General features: G+C 41.1%; 1 protein-coding gene across 8 annotated transcripts in view; it reads right to left on the bottom strand.

Annotated features, from left to right (window-relative positions):
* The window catches only part of cnot4b (CCR4-NOT transcription complex, subunit 4b), a 180753-nt gene that overhangs the window by 9090 nt on the left and 149683 nt on the right, over nucleotides 1–21980 (bottom strand). For 5 of the 8 annotated variants that reach the window (XM_087997520.1, XM_043708934.2, XM_087997521.1 and 2 more), the window contains one exon: nucleotides 8267–8473. The exons of the other annotated variants lie outside the window; for them this stretch is intronic. In XM_087997520.1, coding sequence (XP_087853646.1) covers nucleotides 8267–8473 — 207 coding nt within the window. The remainder of the gene's footprint in view (nucleotides 1–8266; nucleotides 8474–21980) is intronic. 8 annotated transcript variants of the gene reach the window in all.

The following is a 21980-nucleotide window of genomic DNA, read 5'->3' as shown; positions in this document are numbered from 1 at the left end:
ACACTCCAGGGAAAACAGCCCCAGCCTGTTCAGCCTCTCCCTATAGCTCAAACCCTCCAACCCTGGCTACATCCTTGTAAAATCTTTTCTGAACCCTTTCAAGTTTCACAACATCTTTCTGATAGGAAGGAGACCAGAATTGCACGCAATATGCCAACAGTGGCCTTACCCAATGTCCTGTACAGCCGCAACATGACCTCCCAACTCCTGTACTCAATACTCTGACCAATAAAAGAAAGCATACCAAACACCTTCTTCACTATCCTATCTACCTGCGATCCCACTTTCAGCTATGAACCTGCACTCCAAAGTCTCTTTGTTCAGCAACACTCCCTAGGACCTTACAATTAATTTTGTTTTTAAGATTAGATTACAAACAGTGTGGAAACAGGCCATTCGGCCCAAGTCCACACTGACCCTCCGAAGAGCAACCCACCCAGACCCATTCCCCTACATTTACCCCTTTACCTAACACTACAGGCAATTAAGCATAGCCAATTCACCTAACCTGCACATTTTTGGATTGTGGGAGGAAACCGGAGCACCCGGAGGAAACCCACGCAGACATGGGGAGAATATGCAAACTCCACACAGACAGTTGCCCGGGGCGGGAATTGAACCCCCGGGTCTCTGGTGCTGAGAGGCAGCAGCACTGTGCCACCCGTGTATATACGTCCTGCTAAGATTTGCTTTCCCAAAATGACAGGATGCAGAGCTGGGCTGAGAAGTATCAGATGGAGTTCATCCTGGATAAATACGAAGTGATTTACTTTATAAAGTTGAATTTGAATGTTGAATACAAGGTTAAAGACAGGATTCTTGGCAGCGTGGAGGTACAGCAAGATCTTGGTGTTCATGTATACAGATCGCTTGAAGTTGCCACCCAAGTTGGTGTGAAGTGTTTTGACTTTCATTATCAGGAAGATTGAATTTAACAGCCATGACGTTTCACTGCAGCTCTAGGAAACCCTGGTTAAACCACGCTTGGATTATAGGAAGGATATAGATGCTTTAGAGAGGGTGCCGAGAAGATTTACTAAGGTGCTGCCTGGAATGGAGGGCTTGTCTTATGAAGAGAAGTTGAGTGAGCTCTGGCTTTTCACACTGGAGAGGAGGAGGAAGAGAGGTGACTTGATAGAAATGTACAAAGTAATGAGGGGCATAGATAGAGTAGATAGCCAGAGACCACACCCCAGGCCAGAATGGCTGTTATGAGGAGTCATAATTTAAAGGTGTTTGGAAGAAGGTATTGGGGAGATGTCAGAGGTAGGGTCTTTATGCAGACAATGGTGGGGGTGTGGAATGCACTGCCAGCGGTGGTTGTAGAGTCAGACATGAATGACATTTAAGCAACTTCTGGACAAGCACATGGAATGCAGTAAATTGAGGGGTGTGTAGATTAGGTTGATCTGAGATTAAGATAAATGCTCAGCACAACATTATGTGCCGAAGGGCCTGTGCTGTACTGTACTGTTCTATGGTCTATGTTCTAAAATGCTGGCATGGATTGTGTATCCATTCAGTTCTACCACTGATGATAATCCATAACCCATTCCCCCCAAAGTTGGAATTTCTCAGGGGAATTTCATTCCAATGGATATTCAAGCAGATTTTCCACAGATTACCTGTTCTAACTTGCGTTGCAATGGAGAGGATGATGTTTTCAGTTAGTCTGGGGTGAAATGACTGAAAAGCTGACACTTTGCAGGTGACATGGAAAGAAGTGGCAACCAAAATAAAGGACAAGGGAGTGTTGCTGAACAAAGAGATCTTGCAGGTTCATAGCTCCTTGAAAGTGGAGTCGCAGGTAGATAGGATAGTGAAGGCGGCGTTTGGTATGCCTTCCTTTATTGGTCAGAGTATTGAGTACAGGAGTTGGGAGGTCATGTTGCGGCTGTACAGGACATGGGTTAGGCCACTGTTGGAGTACTGCGCGCAATTCTGGTCTCCGACCTCTTTTGGAAAGATGCTGTGAAACTTGAAAGGGTTCAGAAAAGATTTACAAGGATGTTGACCGGGTTGGAGGGTTTGAGCTTTAGGGAGAGGCTGAACAGGCTGGGGCTGTTTTCCTTGCAGCGTCGGAGGCTGAGCGGTGACCTTATAGAGGTTTACAAAATTATGAGAGGCACGGAGAGGATAAATAGGCAAAGTCTTTTCACTGGGATCGGGGAGTCCAGACCTAGAGGGCATAGGTTTAGGGTGAGAGGGGAAAGATACAAAAGAGACCTAAGGGGCAACTTTTTCACACAGAGGGTGGTACGTGTATGGAATGAGCTGCCAGAGGATGTGGTGGAGGTTGGTACAATTGCAACATTTAAAAGGCATTTGGATGGGTAAATGAAAAGGAAGGGTTTGGAGGGATATGGGCCAGGTGCTGGCAGGTGGCAGTAGATTGGGTTGGGATATCTGGTCAGTATGGACAGGTTGGACCGAAGGGTCTGCTTCCATGCTGCACATCTCTATGACTGTGACATCATGCACTGCACCATCACGGGAAGTCAATTAGGCTAGGACAAGTAGTGATCATTGGGCTCAGCCAAGCCTGGTAGTCCAATGAATTTCTTGCATCAAACAGGTTACTCTTGAAACAAGGCTTAATAGAAGTCTTTAATAAAAAGTTTTGGTAGAGGAGGCAAAATGCAGTGCTTTGATTAGTGCAAAAGAGTAAAAGTAATGGTTGTCTACACTTGACTCAGAGTACTAAGAATTTGGAAGTCATTGCTGCAAGGAAAAACCAAGGTGACCAACACAGATGCATTTAAGATGACTCCAGTTAAACGTTTGATTGTGAAGGCAAGGCGAAGGTAGTTACTGAGAAAGTTACTGAGAAAGTTACTGAGAAAGTTACTGAGAAAGTTACTGAGAAAGTTACTGAGAAAGTTACTGAGAAAGTTACTGAGAAAGTTACTGAGAAAGTTCGACTGCAACAGAAATAGTCTGGTTAGGATCAATGGTCTTTTCTGTGTTGTCTATTCCATGTAATTCTACAAATTGCTTTAAATGCTTTGAACTATTTGCACTGCAGTAAAATAAACATTTCATATCATATCAAAGAAACAAGCACGATTTGATATCCTCTCTAAACGCTCCAGTTTTGGTCATTGAATTGTGGAAGGAGCTGAATAGCTACCGACTAGGTTTGCCACAAGTCAAGTCACTACAAGCTACTGCTGCTCATTCTCCTTATATACAGGACAAGGCAGTGCCAAGCATTTTCACTGTCAACAGCAGCTCCACCAGTCCATGATGGGGAACCAATTCAAATATACAGTGATGTAGGCACAGAGGAGCAGCTGTGATGAAAAGGGAGAATTTCCCAAATGTAAATCCCAAAGGGAAATAAAAACTCAACTTCTGAATTGCACTTTCTTTGATTCTTACTTAATTACACAGAAACTCATATCAAATTCACAACACAATTGACAGATATATCCTAAAAGTCTGATTTGTTGTTCAGGCTTCTGCAAACTCCATTCAATAAATGGTTTCAGAGGTTATGCAATTTACTTGACAAAAGTTCCATACAGATGGTCTATATTCTAGAATGAGATGAGCCAGGTGGGGACAAGACTCGACGGAAGGATAGTGATCTGGGGATATGAAGAATTATTAATGTGTGTGAGTATATTGCATTTAACTCTACAGAGATTTGCATGTTCTGATGATGACTAATAAGCCCTGCCCATATCCTTCTGCCTCAGTTTCAGACTCATTTCACTTGTTCACCTGAAACTTTGACAAACTTTTAATGGGATATATTGCCACCGTTTCTTGAATTCTATTTCCACAGATTTCTCTCCACAACTTTGAGAAGTTGCCTGCTGTTCACAGAAACTTACGACACTGAAGGTGGTTATTTGGCCCATCCAGCTTGCGCTGGCTTTTTCAAAGAGTAAACCAGAAAAACTCCATGTCCATTCTCTTTGTAAAAAGCATCAAAAATCCTCCAGTTCATATCTAATTTCCTTTTCAAAGTGATTCTGTTGATTTCTGAATGTGAGAAGGCTATTTCACTGGATGGGCTTAACAACCAGGTCCAATTTTGTCTCAACTGTGCTCTTCCTGGGTATGCTTCACTGCAGGGGATTATTTTTGACTCACATACTGGCTCATTGTCTCCTTCTCAAACTCTAGTTCATGTCCAGTACACTACCCAATCTTAGTGAAATTAACTCAACACAGAACTCAAAGACAAACCAGTTAGTTTGCTGACTCTGCCATATAATCAATAACCAAAGAACCCACAGAAAACTCAACAAAGCGGATCAGAATAAATTACCATATAAATTTGGGAAGTTACTGTTCAATATTTTAGCTGCTATTCAGTTCAGCTATTTGGGGATGAGATTACAAAATAATAATGAGTGGAACATTGTTGACAGTGCAATGATTTCAATACTCATTTGCATGACCTATGCATGTGAATGTGAATCTTCTGCACAGCTGTTGATAAACTAAGACGAGTAGCAGAGGGCAAGTGTTCTTCATTGCTATGTGGGCTTGACTCTCGGTTATTTTATTATTTAACAAAATGATGAGAAGCAGGTAACAGTTCCAAACATCATGGAACCATAACCAACACAGATGGATAGCAGCTATTGTGATGGGTTTAATTAATCAGAACACTGTCAGATCAGCCAACAGCTCCAAAAGAACATGTTCATCCAACCACAGAGTGGGCCAGTGTGGATGGAGAGCCAGGCAATAAGGTGTGTGGGGAGCAGTCGTGGTGGGACAGTGAAGCTGGTCTTGGAGAGTAATGCAAATGGATGGTTCTGGCAAGACTGATGTTATGAATTAAGAGTCACTGTGACAACTGGTGAATGCAGAAGGTTCTCAACGGCTGGATAAAAGAAGAAAACTAGAAAATACTGGCACCTCATCAGCTACAGAGTTCTCAATTTCAATAAAAAAGGTTTTGTACTGAATTGGGGTAGGTGGCGTATTATCGACAGGATATTGTCACTTGAAGTCGGGGTTCAAAGATGCGACTAAGTGGAAAAAATTTAAGTGAAGCTCCAATTCCCACAGGAATCAATGTTACCGCTAGGGTTAAGTTCTGTCGAACAACCATTAGAGGAAAAGAAAATGCATACCCGAACCCGCTAAGCTGAAATAAATCACCACCTGTTTGTAAAAATTTGTACATGCCCATATTGGTGAATGGAAATAATCAGCAAGGTAAAAAAGACATAAAATTAAAATAAATTAAATTCCAGTAATGTCAGGTTGCCCAGGCTCCATCTAGTACAGCTAAGATGGATCTCAGGACTTCCAGTTAACTTCTGGAAGGAAGCAAGCACTCAGGGACAGAGCCTACATTAAAAGGGAAAACTATACCTAAAGACTAAAAATGAAAAAAATCCTAGAACCTTAGAACTGCAGATGCTGGAAGGTAAGAGAATGAGGCCCAGATAGGAGAATGTTGTCTGATAGGGAGAAGCAAGCTGGAAGGAGGAGGTCAGGAAGCAAGTCCAAAAGGAAGCTAACACACCTTGCCCACACCCACGTTTGGCACCCAGGTAGAACAGGACTGGATGCTGATGAAAGGTGGTGACAGATACAGGTAATGCACAAATTATGTTAAAACTAAAACAATGATGCAAAATAAAAGGAACGAAGGATATTAAAACTATGTTGAGCAGGGCTACACTGTAACCTAGAAAAAGTGAGGACTGTGGATGCTGGAGATCAGAGTCAAAAGGTTTGGTGCTGGAAAAGCACAGGTGAGGCAGCATCCAAGGAGCAGGAGAGTCGACGGTTCAGGGATAAGCCTTCCCCGATGCCGGAAACATTAACTCTCCTGTTCCTCGGATGCTGCCTGACTTGCTATGTTTTTTCAGCGCCATGCTTTTTGACTGTATTCCTGCAATCTGCCTGGTCTACAATGGCAAAACATTTTCGATTATAATTAGTGCAGTGGTTAAAACAATGTCACCGTGGCAATGCCAATGTTGAGTCAGTTATTTTGAGGATGACTGTAGCAAAGCCACAGCTTCTTTCTGACAAAGAATTTCCGGCAATCCTCAGGATCCAAAGGGATCCAGTCTAAAAAGCATTCAGACAAGTGTGCAGTTAGTTATCTTTAAAAGGCTCTATTTTCAGAACTGATTCAAAATGACCATGATAACTAATCAGAAATATTAACTCAACTTCTCTTCAGATATGTTGCCTGACATGTTGAGTATTTCCAGCATTACTCAAATATGGCTACATTGCTATCATTGTAACACCAAATTTATACAGAATTAATGATTAAACAATGCATAACAGATAAACCACAAAACAAGGAGATAGAAAATCATCAAAAGCAACACAGCCACTCATCCTGCAAAGGAGGGAGACAAAGTCACACTTCCAAAGTTGACCACTTTCGAACAGAGCTTCCGAGAAATCAGCTGATCAGCTTGGCCAAATGGTTACCTGTTCGGCTGTGCTGCAGATCGCAGACTGAAACTAAGCAATACCCAGCTGGGTGAATCAATCGCTAAAAGACTGGGAGACCAATAGAATCACTGGGTGGAGCGCTAAGAAACTAAAAATGTCAATGTGTTCAATGGAAATACACAGACATCCTGCTACAAATAAAATAGTTCAGGCTATGCTGCATTCCTACACTTACAGCCAAGATGCAGTTTGCATGTTGATATTGCCTTTTGTCTGGCTATACTGCAGACACAGAACTAAGGTTGCAAATCTAAAGCCTCAAATTTGAATTACTCGCAAATATCTTCCCAGTAATCATTGGAGGAAAGGTCTTGCAATATTAATTAGAATATTTTACAGTATTTTCTTACACCTCCCATTTAAGGATTCTGAAAGTAAAGGACAACTCTTCAACACTGTTGTATGTCAGGAGCATAACTACAGAGCAGCTGCAGATGGATCACATGGCAATCTTTAATGTTGGGAAAAATGTCTTGCCATGCCTAATTGGAACTTTTTCAGGCCTCAAGGTCAGAGAATGGGGCAGCTTATGTAAACAAGACTACGACACAATGCATGTTAAACAGAGCCATTTAAGTACAAACGAGTTTTCAGAAAATTAGCACCTCACACTATGTCCAAAAGGACTTCACAAGAATGGTCAACTTGGCACTGTAGAAATCCAGCAACCAATCTGTCTACAAAGTCCCACAGATAGTAAGGAAACAATGTTATGGTTATAATTTTAATGAGATTGGAGAGCCAAATACAGTTGAGCATACTGGAAGAACTTTGAAACCACACAATCTATCCACTTGAAAGGGCAAACAGTGTGCTGGTGGTACAGAACGGTGTCGCACTTCCTCAGTATGATACAGTGAGTCAGCCTAGGATGCGATCAAGGTTCCAGTGTGCAATGTGAAACAATAATTCAATAAATCGCTGATCAGAGCTAGCAAGAGCCATGGCCAATGTCACAAGTTTACTGGGTGCACGTCTTTCACTAAGGTTTAGCCTCCATACCTGAGATAAAGAAGTTGCTTTCTGTGAAGGGCAGTAATGCTTCTTAACCAAATTTGACCAAACTTAAGACAATTTCTGGACGGTTACGTTTTAGACAGCTTAGCAAGTTTCCTTCATTTGTACAGGATGGCTATTACAGAATTTCTGAAGATGACTTTAGTTCAGTTTTAGTCCCATTCTCAATGCAGTTCCAGTCTCTGACCAAGTGGAAAGTTATTTAAAACATAGGAAGCAATGGAGTATAAGGAAAAATGTTAAGAGCATTTCACAGAATATTGATTAAGCACATCCAACTGAAGCTAAAACTATTCCAATAAATGGCAGACCTGAACCCAGCAGGCCTTTCACATCAGCAGATATCCTCTCCTGGCACAGCAGGAAGTTTGTAAGAGAAAAGTCCTTAAATCTCTTGTAGAATACTTCACAAAGCAGATTTAATGAGTCATGCACTACCAATTGCTGAGTCAAAATAACCCTAAACACTCCATTGACATGGGGATTCGGTCAGGACTGGCTTTAACCTGGTTCACTGACTAGATACTTTCTAACACCAGGAATCACAAAGATGACTATGGATGAGGTAACACGAAAAGAAGCTCCACTTGCTACAGCATTACTCAGCTGATCCCAGCAACACCCAAAAACGATGGACACAGATTCCAATTTCAAAACTGATATTCAAAATCTGTGACTGTTCTGCCCATTAGTATGGTTTCTTTATGCTTGGCTGTAGTTCAAGTTTGAACAGTTGGATCCAGACTGGGTCCATACATGGGTAAAAGGAGTGAGCTGAATGGAGATGATCTGTTGGCCTCACCTGTTATAATTGCTGGGTCCATCCAGCCACTCCCACTCTCCCAGTTCAGGCTGCTGCTGTTGGATGAGGTTGGTGCTGCATGGTTCACTGAAGAGCAGGAAGCAGCATTTGGTAGTCCCCCAAAATTGATGTTAATATTTGGTAACAGTGCCCGTAGACCATCCTGCCACTCTTTCACATTTAAACTTGCCACATTACTGCCGCTGTCTGAAAAAAATAAAATAAAATAAAAGGAAAAACAAAAATTAACTGGGCATTGCCAGATTACTTTTGGATTTTTACTGGTCTTGACTCCATGCCACTTGAGGGGCCTTGTACTCACTAGTCTGCATTCAGCAACCCTGTCTACCTTTGGTTTGCACACATTAAAAGGTGGCATTTCCATTGTTACTGCTAGGATTCTCATTTGTGCCACTGCCCTGCTCACTGTTTCAGTCTTGCGGCAGAGATCACTTGTTGATCAAGTCTCCATTTCATTGGGCTCACGATATTCTGTGCATTCAGTCTCCACAGGTTGACGCATAATCCCTAGTCCCTATCTCTACCCCATCCATTGCAGCGCACACAAATCTTCTGTGCTGTGCTTCTGGTCATGGGTACGTGTAAGCTACTCTGGCCCAGTGTGCATTTTCACTTGCAAACTCCATGTGGTTGCAATCCTACCTATTAAGAAACCTTCCTGAATTCTAAGCCTTTGTTTACTTAAATCAACATATCTGCAGGCCATTGACATTACAAAGCCAAAAGCAAATGCAAAGAAAACATTTACAAGGCAATTAGAAAGTCAAGTGGTTTCCTGTATAAACTTTGGCTCTGCAAGTTTTAATGTGCATTTTGTACAAGATTCATTCAAATCAATTAAAAACGCAAGCCCAACATTCAGTCTGTTAACATTGCAACGTCACTGTGCTCGAAGTAAATCACAGCTTCATCCAATTATTTCTGCTTGTTTGAAGAGGAAATAAAGAAGAAAAGAAATTCAGAGCAAGCGATCAAAGATAACCCTTTACCACAAGGTCTGACACTGAACAGAAAGTCCTGTCCATAATGACATTGTCTTCAGTCACTCCTTTCTGTCTGCCTCTCAGAGGCAAACGGAGGCAGAGCTGTGGAAGTCCTACAAAACAATCAAATTTTAAATCTGTTCAAATGATGCACACATTGGGAGGAGATTCTCAACACCACATCTGTACTATTTCAAACTCGTGCCAATTCAGTTACCTCAAATTAACAGCTGCAGATAATTTCATTCTTTGTACAGCTAATCCACATGGGGCTTTTGTTGTGCAGTAGCAGTATCCCTACCTCCAGGCCAGGAGGCCCAAGTTCAAATATCACCTACTACAGATGTTTGCATAGATTCATTAGAAATATCTACAGCTCATCCACTTCAGAAACAGCCTCCCTCAGATCATGACCAAAGTGGCCACTTGGAAGGTTAGTATGGGTCAGCTGGTGCTGTTCTTCATAGTCTAGTGGGAAATTAACAACTGAATCAAAATGAGTAAACATATCCCATAAATAATACCACCATTTCCTTCACAGCATGGCATACTGACCCTTCTATTACCATTGCCTTCATATTGTGATCCTTCCCTTCCATCAGGAAGTCAATATATGCACATTTATCTCAATAAATATGCAGCCACTCTTAGCCTTAGCAGCTTTTCAAGCCTTGCTTTCTAACTAGCTTATTTTATTGAAAAACATCAATAGAAAAGAGGGGAGCTTTTGATCAAAGCCAACAGCACAGAGGCTTCAGAAAGGTCAAATTCAATTCCTGCAGGTGCCATAAAACAGACGTCACTATAAACTGCTGGTTCCGATCATGATTTGCTTGCGAGCTAACTACTTAAGACTGCTTGGCTACAACAACCAAAAGTATTTTTCTTATCTGAATAATAGTCGCAATAAATAACTGAAATCAGAGAACACAATTTATTTCTGAAAATGCAGATGATGTTTTGATCAAGTGTGCTTTATTCAATACTTGTCAAATCGAACAAAACATCAAAGATAGGAATGTTGAACTGAACAGGTTTTCAATGGTTTTAAGCTTGAAAAATGCTCCGTCCGACATTTACAAACCTGCTTGAGGAGCTCTCAGAAAAACTGATGTGCTATAGGCCAGTTGATAGGCTTTTAAAATAAGTGCCCGCACATGCTCACATTTGTATACAGAAACTAAAGTTACTTCAGATGCAAGTTGAGCTGTAATGGATACAATCCGACTGGTAGAATGCACCAGGGAGCAATTGTCCACCACATCCCTATTTAATTCAGGAAGAATAAAGGTCAATTCTGGACAAGCTCAGGCCACACATTCCAAAGACTGGTATATGCAGCTTTTCACAATAGGTAGAATTACATGAACAAACACTTTAAGATCAGTCAGGCATGCAATGTGGCTCACTTATAGTTCCTCCCTTACCCAGAGACCGATCCTTTGCAGGAAAATAGGAAATGTCCAGGCACTGCATCTCTTTTGAATCAAACAAAGGAACGCCTGATGCATTCTTCTTGGCAACACCTCAATTAGAGTTAACTTGCCAACAAAACAGCACCTTTGCCTCATGTAGCATAAAGTATTGCTCTATTTGAAAATCTGGCAGTGCGGCTGTCCTGATGTGTGCAAGGCAAAAGCTTTGACAGCCTCTCTCTCTCTCTCTCTCTCTACACAAGCTCTGTACCACCAAACAATTATTTTTATATTGCAAGTATGCAACACTGTTATACTGCTCATCAGAATAGAAATACTGGCACTGCTATTTATCACTCCGAACACTGCAGACAGTGGAATCAGAATTCATCGTAGCTTGTCATTGGTTGCCAATTCTGCCTACTCAGTGATAATTTTTTTTTCATTTGTACGATGTGGTCATTACTGTCGGGTCGGTATTTATTGCCCACCCCTAGTTGCATTTGAGAAGGTGGCGATGAGCTGCCTTCTTGAACCATTGCAGTCCAGCTGCTGTGGGTTAACCCACAATGCCCGCATGGAGGAAATTCCAGAATTTTGACTTGGTGACAGTGAAGGAATGGTAACATATTCCCAAATCAGGATGGTGAGCGGCTTGGAGGGAAAAGAGAAGGTGGTGGTATTTCCATGTATCTGTTGCCCTTGTCCTTCTAGATGGAAGTGGTCATGAGTTTGGAAGGTGCTGTCTAAGGGATCTTTGGTGAATTTCTGCGGTGCATCTTGTCAATAAAACACAATGCTGCTGCTGAGTGATGGTGGTGGACAAAGTGAATGTTAGTGTATGTGGCACCAATCAAGGAGGCTGCTTTGCCCTAAACGGTGTTAAGCTTCTTGAGTTTTGTTGGAGTTGTACTCATCCACGCAAGTGGGGAGCATTTCATCACATGCCTGACATGCATGATGGAGATCAGGTGGTGAGTTACTCACTAGCCTCTGACCTTCTCTTATAGCCACTGTGCTCATGTGGGGAGTCCAGCTGAATTTCTGGTCAATGGTAACCCCCAATATATTGATAGTGGGGTGTTGAAGGGAAACAAATATTTGAAACACAAGGTCGGTTTGCACAGCTGGCAGAAGTCAAAGTTGCTCCTCACTTGCACAAACAGGCTTTAAACAGCAATTTCACAAATGCTTGTCTGCTATGCTTTGCTTCAGATTTGAAGACTTTGGATTCAAGTAGCAAAATCAGGTGTATGAGCAGAGATACTTCAACAGATTAAAAACTTAAGTTTATGAAGATTTTATGCAAAAAACAACTTAAGGCACTTCAAAATTGATGGGTGGGGGTGGGGGAAGTGAGAGGGCAGTGTCTTATATCAGAAATAAAGAAATTAAGGAATTCTGAGAAACTTCAGCTGAGACAAAGTCAGCTATCAATGGTGCAGCTAAGTGAGTTTGGAATAACGAAGAATAATGTGATATTTAGTTGGTGGAACACGCAGAGGGGATGCAATGTGATATTTAGTTGATGGAACATGCAGAGGGGAGGCAAATTATTTTGAAGTGTTTTGGGGGAAGTAGGTGCCATGATGATCAGTAAGGACAGGATGCTAGGTGAGTGACATTAAGTGTGGTTAAGATTTTGAATAAGGAGTTGTGGCTGCTGGAAGATGAAAGAGAATAGAGTTTGAAAACTCCTGGAAATGGCAATAACAGAAGTAAGAAATAGGAGATTATGTGGTAAGTTTAAGAGGGAAGACAGTATTTTCAGGTGAAATGTTACACAACAGTGGCACCTGCCTTTCCCCCCATCTTTACTGATCGGGAGGCTACTTTTTCCCCAACATCCTTTGCCTGTCCAGGTTCCACTCTGCATGTATTTCTTCTACCTTTGTTGAGAAATGCTGACTCATGCCTCTGGAGAATCTCTCAGATGCCAAAAAACCCAAATTGCTATGAATCAAACCCAGTCCACATCAAGTGTGGACAGGTTGTTTGCCTATGGAAGTTTCATAGCTAATTACTCTACCGCTACAGAACCACTTTGCAGTTTCAGTCAGTCAATGAACAGAAAGAGGAATGGAAATGAGAGCAGATTTTTAAAAAAAATCTCTGCTTAAAGGACAGGGAGAGCAATTGTTTTAAATATCTGCTTTGCTGGTCAAGATTAGCCAACATGACTCAGACTCGTAACTGAACCTGTTTCTGTATAACTCAGCAAGATACCAGGCAGTGCATCTGGCAAGGGCTGAGGGGGCGAGCTGCTACTTATGTGTCGCATTGACTGCCTTGAGCAGATGGTTGACACCTTGTGGAACCTTGGAGTTATTCATACTTCACAGTGAGCTCAAGATTGGAACAGAATGATTTCTAACCACGGAAAACATACTGCAGGAATTAAACGTTCAGAGGCGTTTGCAGTTGGCAACAGGATGTATGTATTATGCTCAACTACAAGGATAGTTTTCAAAATTGTCCATTTAAACAGCACCTTTAAAATAAGGTCAAGTGTTCCCCCTAAAGCCGGTTTAAAAAAAAAATCAGGATGGCTGTGCATGGAACAGACTCAGTACTGAACCACAGACTGCAGTTCTCTGGTTAAACGGGAATTACCATTAGAAATCGCTACTTTTTTGAAGTTCTTAAGTCTGGCAAGATTGTTACAATTTCACAATGTGCGTATACATCAACATACAGGCAAAGTATGACAACTGCAATGACCAAATTAAATACAAAACTCCAGAGACCACACAGATAGTCTTGTTGTTGTTTGAGGAAGGTACCACATGGGAGTTCCCCTCCAACACCACCTGGGCTTGTTCTGAAACTTCCACCAGGTCAACACATTTTGTTCCATACATGGCTTCAGTATATCTTGAGAAACAACAAAGTAGCCTAGATATTTTAGATAATTCAACACACAATGGAGGAAATTCAGATTTCAGAGAAATATTTCTGTATAACTTTGAATTAAGTCTCCCTAGTGTCACTCAACCCAAGTGAAAATATAATGGAATAATTGAATGCTGTTTATTGAAAAAAAGGGAAAGGAGGCAAGAGAGGACAGAGAGCCTGCAAACATTCCACCATCCGCACAGACATCGAGGCTGTTTAACGTCAGCTCTCAGCCAAGAGAAACTATAGCTGGATATTCCCAGTCAAGTCTTGAGCTACTTTTCAATGTATACTTGGGAAAACAAAGCCTGAACCCTGAAATGAGATACCTTTGGAAAGAAAGCACTTTTCTGCATTCAGTTGGGCCTCTAATTTTAGCTACCTTGAAATAACACAGGTGGTTAAGCAAAACTGGTCAACTTAAACATGGGTGAATAACCCCAGTGCCTTTCACATTGTGTTCATGTTGTATTTCAACAGCCCCAGCCATGTCCTCAGTCACATGTTGTGCAGTAATAAGAACATGCAAAATAGCATAATGCCTGCTCTGCTATTCAATAAAATTATGGCAGGCCGTGAATCACAACTTCATTTATTCCACTGTCAATTTATCTCAGACACCAAGATCAATCATTTTCAGATTTCAATATTCAACGATGGACACAACTTTCTCAGGTCAATAATCCCAAAATTTACAAAACATTGGAGCGAAAAGATGCACGATTTCAACCTCTTGAGACCGTACCTCCATATTTACTGACCAGGGGAAAGCAGTCTCAGCACTCATTTTATGCAAGCCCCTCAGATCACCTCTCATTATTCCAAACGCAGTCCAGGGACAAATTAGTGAGCCTATCATTACAAGATCAAATCGAGCAAAACATCCCTATTATGTCTCCAGTACAAGTACATCTTCCCATAGACATGGAGACAAATACTGCACACAATATTCTAGGTGCAGCTGCAAAGCCTGAGACAATTGCCATACTCCTGTACTATTATTTCTATACAATAAAGGCTCATGAGCCAAATGCCTTCCTAACTGATTATGAACCTTCAGAGCAAATTTTCTTCGTTGTGGAGTACACCCAAGTATTTCAAGTTAGATGCCTTTTAAAAACAAAATAAAATCTGCTTTCAATCCTCTCTGGCAAAGAGAATCTCAAAAGGCATTTTATTCAAACTGAAAACTTGTAACCAACTCACTTCACTGGTTTTTCACTCCCTTCAGCGTTAGTGTTCTCACAGCTTTATAAATACACCAAACTGAAAGCAGGACTGAAGCATACAACATTACTACAACTACAACTAATCACAGTAAAGAAACTGGCAGGCCACACAGCAGGCAAGCGAACAGCTTCGTTACCATTTAGTCAATTGGCTGAAGTATCCAAGTGCCAACCAAAATCTATTTGAATTATTAAGCAAAAGGACTTGACTTTACGTGGTGCAAAGGTCAAGTAGATCTGCAGGACAAAGATAAGTTGCAGTCCTACAGAGAGTCAGAGAATCTGACCAGTTGAATACGGAGAATCCAACTTGCATAATAAGAATTTCAAGATGGGAGCATGGTCTCCACTTACTTCAATCACAGTCTTGTCTAATCAAAACAGATAATGAATCACAAAGGTTCGACATCTCTCCCCTCAATACATTCAAGTTTCTTACCTGGAGAATCTTCTAACTCCCAAATAATCTAGGAAAGGCATCATACCAACTATTATCAGTTTAAAAACCAAGGGCACCTTAATAAATGAGGACTTGTTGTCAAGTTGTTCAACAGCCTTTAGCTCTGATCATTCAGCTATTCCGAATAATACTGATACAAGATCATAGAAATTAGGCCAAATGGACAGGGTACAAGAATCGCATCAAGACACCAGCCTAGCCTAGGGTTGAGAAAGTAAAACAGTAAAAAATGACAGAACGGGAGCTGCAAATTAATGCTCCTGTGGGACGCAAGAAAGAAATTAGGGGAGCCACAGACATGGCTTTAAAAAAGAAAAATCAGAAAATTACCTCATAATATCAGTGAAAAACATGGGGTACAACCTGAAACCTTTAAGGAAATAAAAAAAAATACAAACTACACTCCACACTGTTCATTGCTAAGTGCGACCTTTCTCAGACATTTCAATCATTTCACTACCTGAAACATACCTACAGCTTCCATGGCCCTGAACTCTCAAATTTCAGTATTTTTGACTAAACACATACTGAGAATCCATTTCCCCTTATAAGTGTATCTCAGACCACATGACACGTGAAAGGATTCATAGGAAATTCTAATCACAGTAAAGAGATTAGAAAAAATTTCTTCTCTCAGAAGGTTGTGCACAAATGGAATTCTTCACCATCGTGGATTGTGGAGGTTAAGTTGGTAAGTCTATTCAAAACAAATAGACAGTTTTTGAAATTATGAAGAGAATCATGGATTAATGGGAAAAGACAGGAAAGTGGAGTTGAAGATGATCAGATCAGCTGTAATCATGGCTCCTGTTCCGAAGTCTTATGACCCACTGCTCCTTTGCTTGGAAGCATTCATACTCTGAACAGCCGGTTTCTAAAATAGTTCCATTATAACTATCTTACTACTTGCATCCTCACTCATTTGGTCATCTATAACACTTACCCTCCATCATTCCATAGTCTCCACGTTTTCACTGGCTCAGCACTTGCTTAAATGCTCATCTCCAATATCTGATTAAAAGTGATCAAAATAAAACATTAACAATTCCTCCTCCTGCCACTAATGTCTGGCCTGGGTCGAGTGTTTTATTAAAGTTAGTTCAATTTTCAAAAAGGTGTTGACCAAAACTTTTTGTGGGAGCTCAAATTCAAGTTTAAATCCGATAGAATAATTGAACAGATGGAGAAATAGCTTGGTAACAGCAAACAGGAAGTGTCATAAATGGAAAATGCTGCATTTTGAGGAAAGTAGCCAGTGGAGCTCTTAGCACTCAGTTGTGTCAGACGAGGAATTTAGAATATTTTTCAATGATAGGATGGCATTGCTGTTACATTTGCACATAACAAATCACAATAAGGAGATAACAGGCAAAAAACTGGACAATTTGCATGGAGACTTTGGATTTGCAGTTAATATGACAGATGGTTTTTAAATCTGCTTGCAAGCAAGTAAATAGTTGTGCAAGATAAAATCATCCAGTTTAGCAACAACCCATTTTGAATGCAAGGTGAAAGCTCCCAGGGCAAACAGGAGTATGTTTCAAATTCAATTACTCAGATTTTCAACCTTGAGATGCAGAACTGAAGCTCAATCTGATTTAAGATCATGCCAGTGATTGTTTGAATGAGATCAGATCTGGAGAATTATGGAGTTAATAGAGTTGGGGATGCAGCTTATAAGCACTGTCTTTATTACCCCACCCCCACCAATTCTATGTATTTTTGCAAAACCTGTTTGTGAGCTTTTGATAGGATATGCTTCCCAGAAGATAATGGCAAAGCAACTTGGAAGCGGGAGAGCAGGTGTGCACAATTTCGAGGGGGCAAAACAGTAAATTAGAAATTATATTTCATGCTCTTAAGAGGTTTGACATTAACCATCTCTGATTCAGTTGCTAAAAGAAATTTGACCATAATTTTAAATTAAAAAGGCACACAAACTGAAGCAATCTATTCCTGCCCACAGCAGTCATTTTCCACGTTGATGAGTCAACTAATCTGCAATGGTGTTCTCCTTTACCAGACCTCTTGACTGCTAGCACATTAACATACGGCATAGCAACATGCCAAGTTGGACATATTGATTAAGAACCAAGGTTAGGCACGTAACAATGATGACAAGATTTTAACAGGTATTACTCTGTTCTTGCCTTCATTCCCAGCATCCTAAGCACAGCTCTGTACAGCCAGTGGCCTTACCCCACAGACGACCAAATAGTCTGCATTCGGTATATGCCTCCCTCACATACCCTGGTCACTTCGCTACTCTTCCACAAAACATTAGATCAAAATAAAGTGACACGGTAGGAGATAATGTATCTCAGTACCATTAGAGCACAAAGTGCTGGACAAACGTAGAAGGTCTAGGAGCATCAGTGGTTAGAGAAGCAGAGTTAACGTTTTGAGTCCATTATAACTCCCTTTCATTAGATGCCCTGGTGCTCCATCTCTGATTTCAACTGTCTGCACTATTTTGCTTTAACACGATTCAATTACATCTGAGGTGATCAGAAAATAGCTCAGCAACAAGAATCCAAGTTACCGCTCATGGATATGCATCTCATTTGATCATGAATATATTAACAAATATTGCGTAAACTGTACATTGAGTCAAACCCTTAATCTGTAACCAGCAGTCACCATCCAATTCTTCCGTTGTACCCTTATGACTCTTGGACGCTGAAATGAGCGATGTTCAAACAGAGATATGTGCAATGAAAAAAGCAAACCATAAAAGGAAACAAAGCTGCTGACACATTAAGGAAAGGTCAAACACTTAACCACTCTAGTGATCACCTATGAAAAATATTTAGGGGTATGGAAATAAAACTGTATCCTAGTAACAGACAGAAAATCCCAAAGCACAAGCAAAGAATCCCAAAATTAAATGTTCTGTCTCTTGCCATGACTCAGTTGCTTCACTTAAAAAATATAGATGCTGGTTGCACTCTTCAAAAGTCAGAGCTGTACTTCTACGTCAACTCCACTTTCTTGACTTACCTTGTATTACTTCATTCTCGATCTATTTCTGGGACTCAGTCATGAACATATTCACAGACGAAGCACTTTTAGTTTTTGACGGTCAAGAAGTCAAAAGAAACAGGCCACAAGTAACAAATTTGTTATCTCAATTCAAAACAGCTCACCTCTTACCCGCAGAGTCTCTGAGGGCTTGGCAGGAGAAGTACTTTTTAAAAATATTTCACTGCGATCACATCTTTCTTAACTTGGGAATATGAGCCCTTTTGTGTGTCTCACTCTTCACATTCTTCGCATCAACCTAAATTTTCACTGCACCCCCTCAAAATGCAAGCATACCTAGTCAGGAGAACAGACCCTGTATACTACTCCAGCAACAATTTCACCACAGTCTGTCTGAAAGTTGGGTCTTCCTAACTGCTCACTGCACTTGCAGTTTAACAGAGATTCATGTGTAATGGCCCCATGAGTTTTTCTGAACAATATTTACATCTGAAGAAGGATCACTGAACCAAAAACATTAACCTTGCTTTGCATCCACAGACACTATCAGACCGGAGTTTCTCCAGCAAGTTTGGTTTCAGATTTCCAGAAGCCACATTACTTGGCTTAATTTATTTGTCTCATCTTTGTTTAATAAAAGACGCCTTCCAGTTTTTGTACCAAATAAATTTGTCTACCCCAGTCTGTAACCTTGTTATGTCATTGTCACATATTTCCCTACCTGTCATCATGTCATTTGCAACATAGGCAACTATGTCTTTGCACAGCTTAAAGTAATTGTTATAAATGATCAAAGGTTGAGGATCCAGCACAGTACCCTGTAGAAATCCGCTTGTTACATACTCCCTAAACAGAAAAAGATCCATTTGTGCAAATGTTCTACCAGCCAGTCAATCTTACAGCAATGCCAGTATTTCACTTCATACACCATGAGCTCTTCCTAGACAATAATCATTTATGTGGTGGGCTTGTCAAACACCTTCGAGAAATCCAAGTACAGTATATCAACAGGCTCCCCTTTAGCCACAGCATAAGCTACTCTTCCAAAGTTGGATAAATGTGTATTCCCATTCACAAAATCATGCTGACTCTTGCTGACTGTCTTATGTTTTTCTGTGTGTGCAGCTGTAACCTCAAATGAATGATTCAAACACTTCTCCATGACAGATATTGTTAACGAGCTGACACTTTCCTGCCTCCATCCCTCGAATAGCTTCTTTCCCGACTGAAGAAACTTTGCCAGCATCGAGCAAACTTTTGCAAGTTAACACCAATACACCTGCAACTTAATTATTAACCTCTTAAAACCTCAAAATCAAGTAATCAGAACACAGGAACTTGTCAGTTTTCAGCTCCATCAGTCAACTCAGCAGTTTTGCTGGTTATAATTTCACCAAGTTTTTAAAGAGTCATAGAGTCAGAATTCTACAACACGGAAACATACCTTTGGTCCAATTCAGCTATGCTGACCAGATACCCAAAATTAATCTCGTTCCATTTGCAAGCATTTGGCCCATATCCCTGTAACCCTTTCCTATTCACATACCCATCCAGATCCCTCTTAAATGTTGCAATTGTACCAACCTCTGCCACTCTCTCTAACAGTTCATTCCATACATGCACCATCCTCTGCATGAAATAGTTTTCCAAGGTGCCTTTTATATCTTCACTCACTCACCTTAGACTTATGCCCTTTAGTTCTGGACTCCCCCACCAAGAGGTGGTTAGTCAAAACTCCCTTGCTGCAATCCTACTCTGGTCACTCCCCACAACTGTCTCCTTCCCTCTCGACAGGAAAATGGAAGACTTTATCTATTTTGCTTCCAATTTCCACTCTGCTGTCACCTTCACGGCCCATTTGACTCTGCCCTTCCCATGTCGGTTTCTATTTCTTGGGATGGGCTTGACTGCCGATTCATTAGAAACCCATTAACTCTCAATTATCTTATACCCTGCTTCCTGCAAGGACTCCATTCTTTTTCCATCAGATCTGTTCTGATGATGCCACTTCCCTCAACCAAGCATTCCCCACCATTTTGATCAATAAGGCCCCCAAGTCATGACTGACTCATGCCCTATACTTGACCTTCATCTCTTACCTTCACTTCTTTAATGATAGGATCCCGCTTGTCCTCATTTTCTACCCGTACAGAATCCGCATGCAAAGGGTCATAAAGTCACCACCACCATGACAGATATTTCTCCCCCTTCCCTTGTCGGCTTTCCACAGGGACAGTTCCCTCTGGAACACGGTTATCCACTCCTCCTCCAATTGGAGGACCTCCCCATACAATTACAAGACTTGCTGGTTTACCTCATCCTTTCTCACCACAGCTAAGGCTCGAGACATACCTTCCCGGTGAAAGTGATGTACCTGTACTTCACTTAATTGAATCTATTGTATTCGCTTCTCTCAATGTGGTTGCCTCAACATTGGGGAGATGTACACTGGATCACCTCCACTCTGTTCGTAGAAAGAAATACCCTGAACTTTGAGTTGCCTACCATGTCACCACACACTGTGTGGCCATGCCAACATGGGTGTTTCTGGCCTGCTGCAGTGTTCCAACGAAGCTCAATGCAAGCCTGGAGAAAGAATGCCTGATTGTCCATCTAGGTACCTTACAGCCCTCAGGATTCAACAGTGAGTTAACATTTTCTGAACATAAACACTCTCCACCATATTCATTGTCCACTCCCATAGGTCCTGTTCTGTATGGATTGCTCCCAGCCCGAGCAAGCCAACTTAATGCGAAACTATTCACACTTGCTTATAGCACCCATTCGACATTGATCCCCTTCCTAGCTTCATGTCTGTTTTTTCTCTCTCTCTGGGCACCATCTCCATTAATTTGATTCAGTCCTCTCTCTATTCTGCCAGTCCCTGTGCCTCCTCCACCCCCCAAAAAAGGGTTATTGGACTTGAAACATGAACTGCTTTTTCTCTCCCCCACCACAGATTTTACCAGACCCGAATTTCTGCTTCATTTCAGTTGTCCAGGGTCCATTCTTTGTTTTATTAAATCAAGTTTAACTCTTATTGAATGTGGCTAACAATTTATGTCAAGTGGCCTATGCTGTGTAAAAACAAAGCATCACTACCACACTTAGGTGGTAGTGTGGGCGTTAAATAAAAAAAAAATAAACAGGAATATACTGTATGGAATTTTTTTGGACAAAAAAAATAAAAACAAAGCATGATTACTGATTTCCATATTTCCCGTGAAGATTTCTCTCATCTCTGCCCTGAAGGGAACAAAGTTTAATTCAACGAATTTCTTCACTTTTCCATTCACAAGAATGCTTTTTAAGATCCTAAGAAATAGGAACAGGAGTAGACAATTTGGCTTGAACCTGCTCTGCCATTCCATAGGCTTGTGGCTGATGCTATATTCCTTGTAGTCACTTTCCTGTCTTTTCCCCATAATCCTGGATTCCCCACTAATCAAGAATCTCTCAGCCTTAAAACATACACAAGGACTCTGTCCCACTCTTTGGGGAAAGGAATTCCAATGACTCAGTCCGCAGAAGAAATTCCTCATTTTGGTCTTTAAATTGGTCCCTCCTTTTCTGTCCAAAGCACTGTCCTCTGATCCTAATTTCTCCCGAGGGGAAACTACCTCAGCATTTACCCTGTCAAAGCCCTTAAGAATCCTATATGTTAAATGAGATCACCTCTTATTCTTCTAAACTCCAGTGAGTAGAGTGCCAACCTGTTTAAGCTTGGGT

The sequence above is a fragment of the Chiloscyllium plagiosum genome, unplaced genomic scaffold (assembly GCF_037043375.1).
Source record: "Chiloscyllium plagiosum isolate Xiang-an unplaced genomic scaffold, Cpla_swu_hap1 HiC_scaffold_19, whole genome shotgun sequence".
Classification (NCBI taxonomy): domain Eukaryota; kingdom Metazoa; phylum Chordata; class Chondrichthyes; order Orectolobiformes; family Hemiscylliidae; genus Chiloscyllium; species Chiloscyllium plagiosum.
This window is presented reverse-complemented; position numbering and strand designations above follow the sequence as displayed.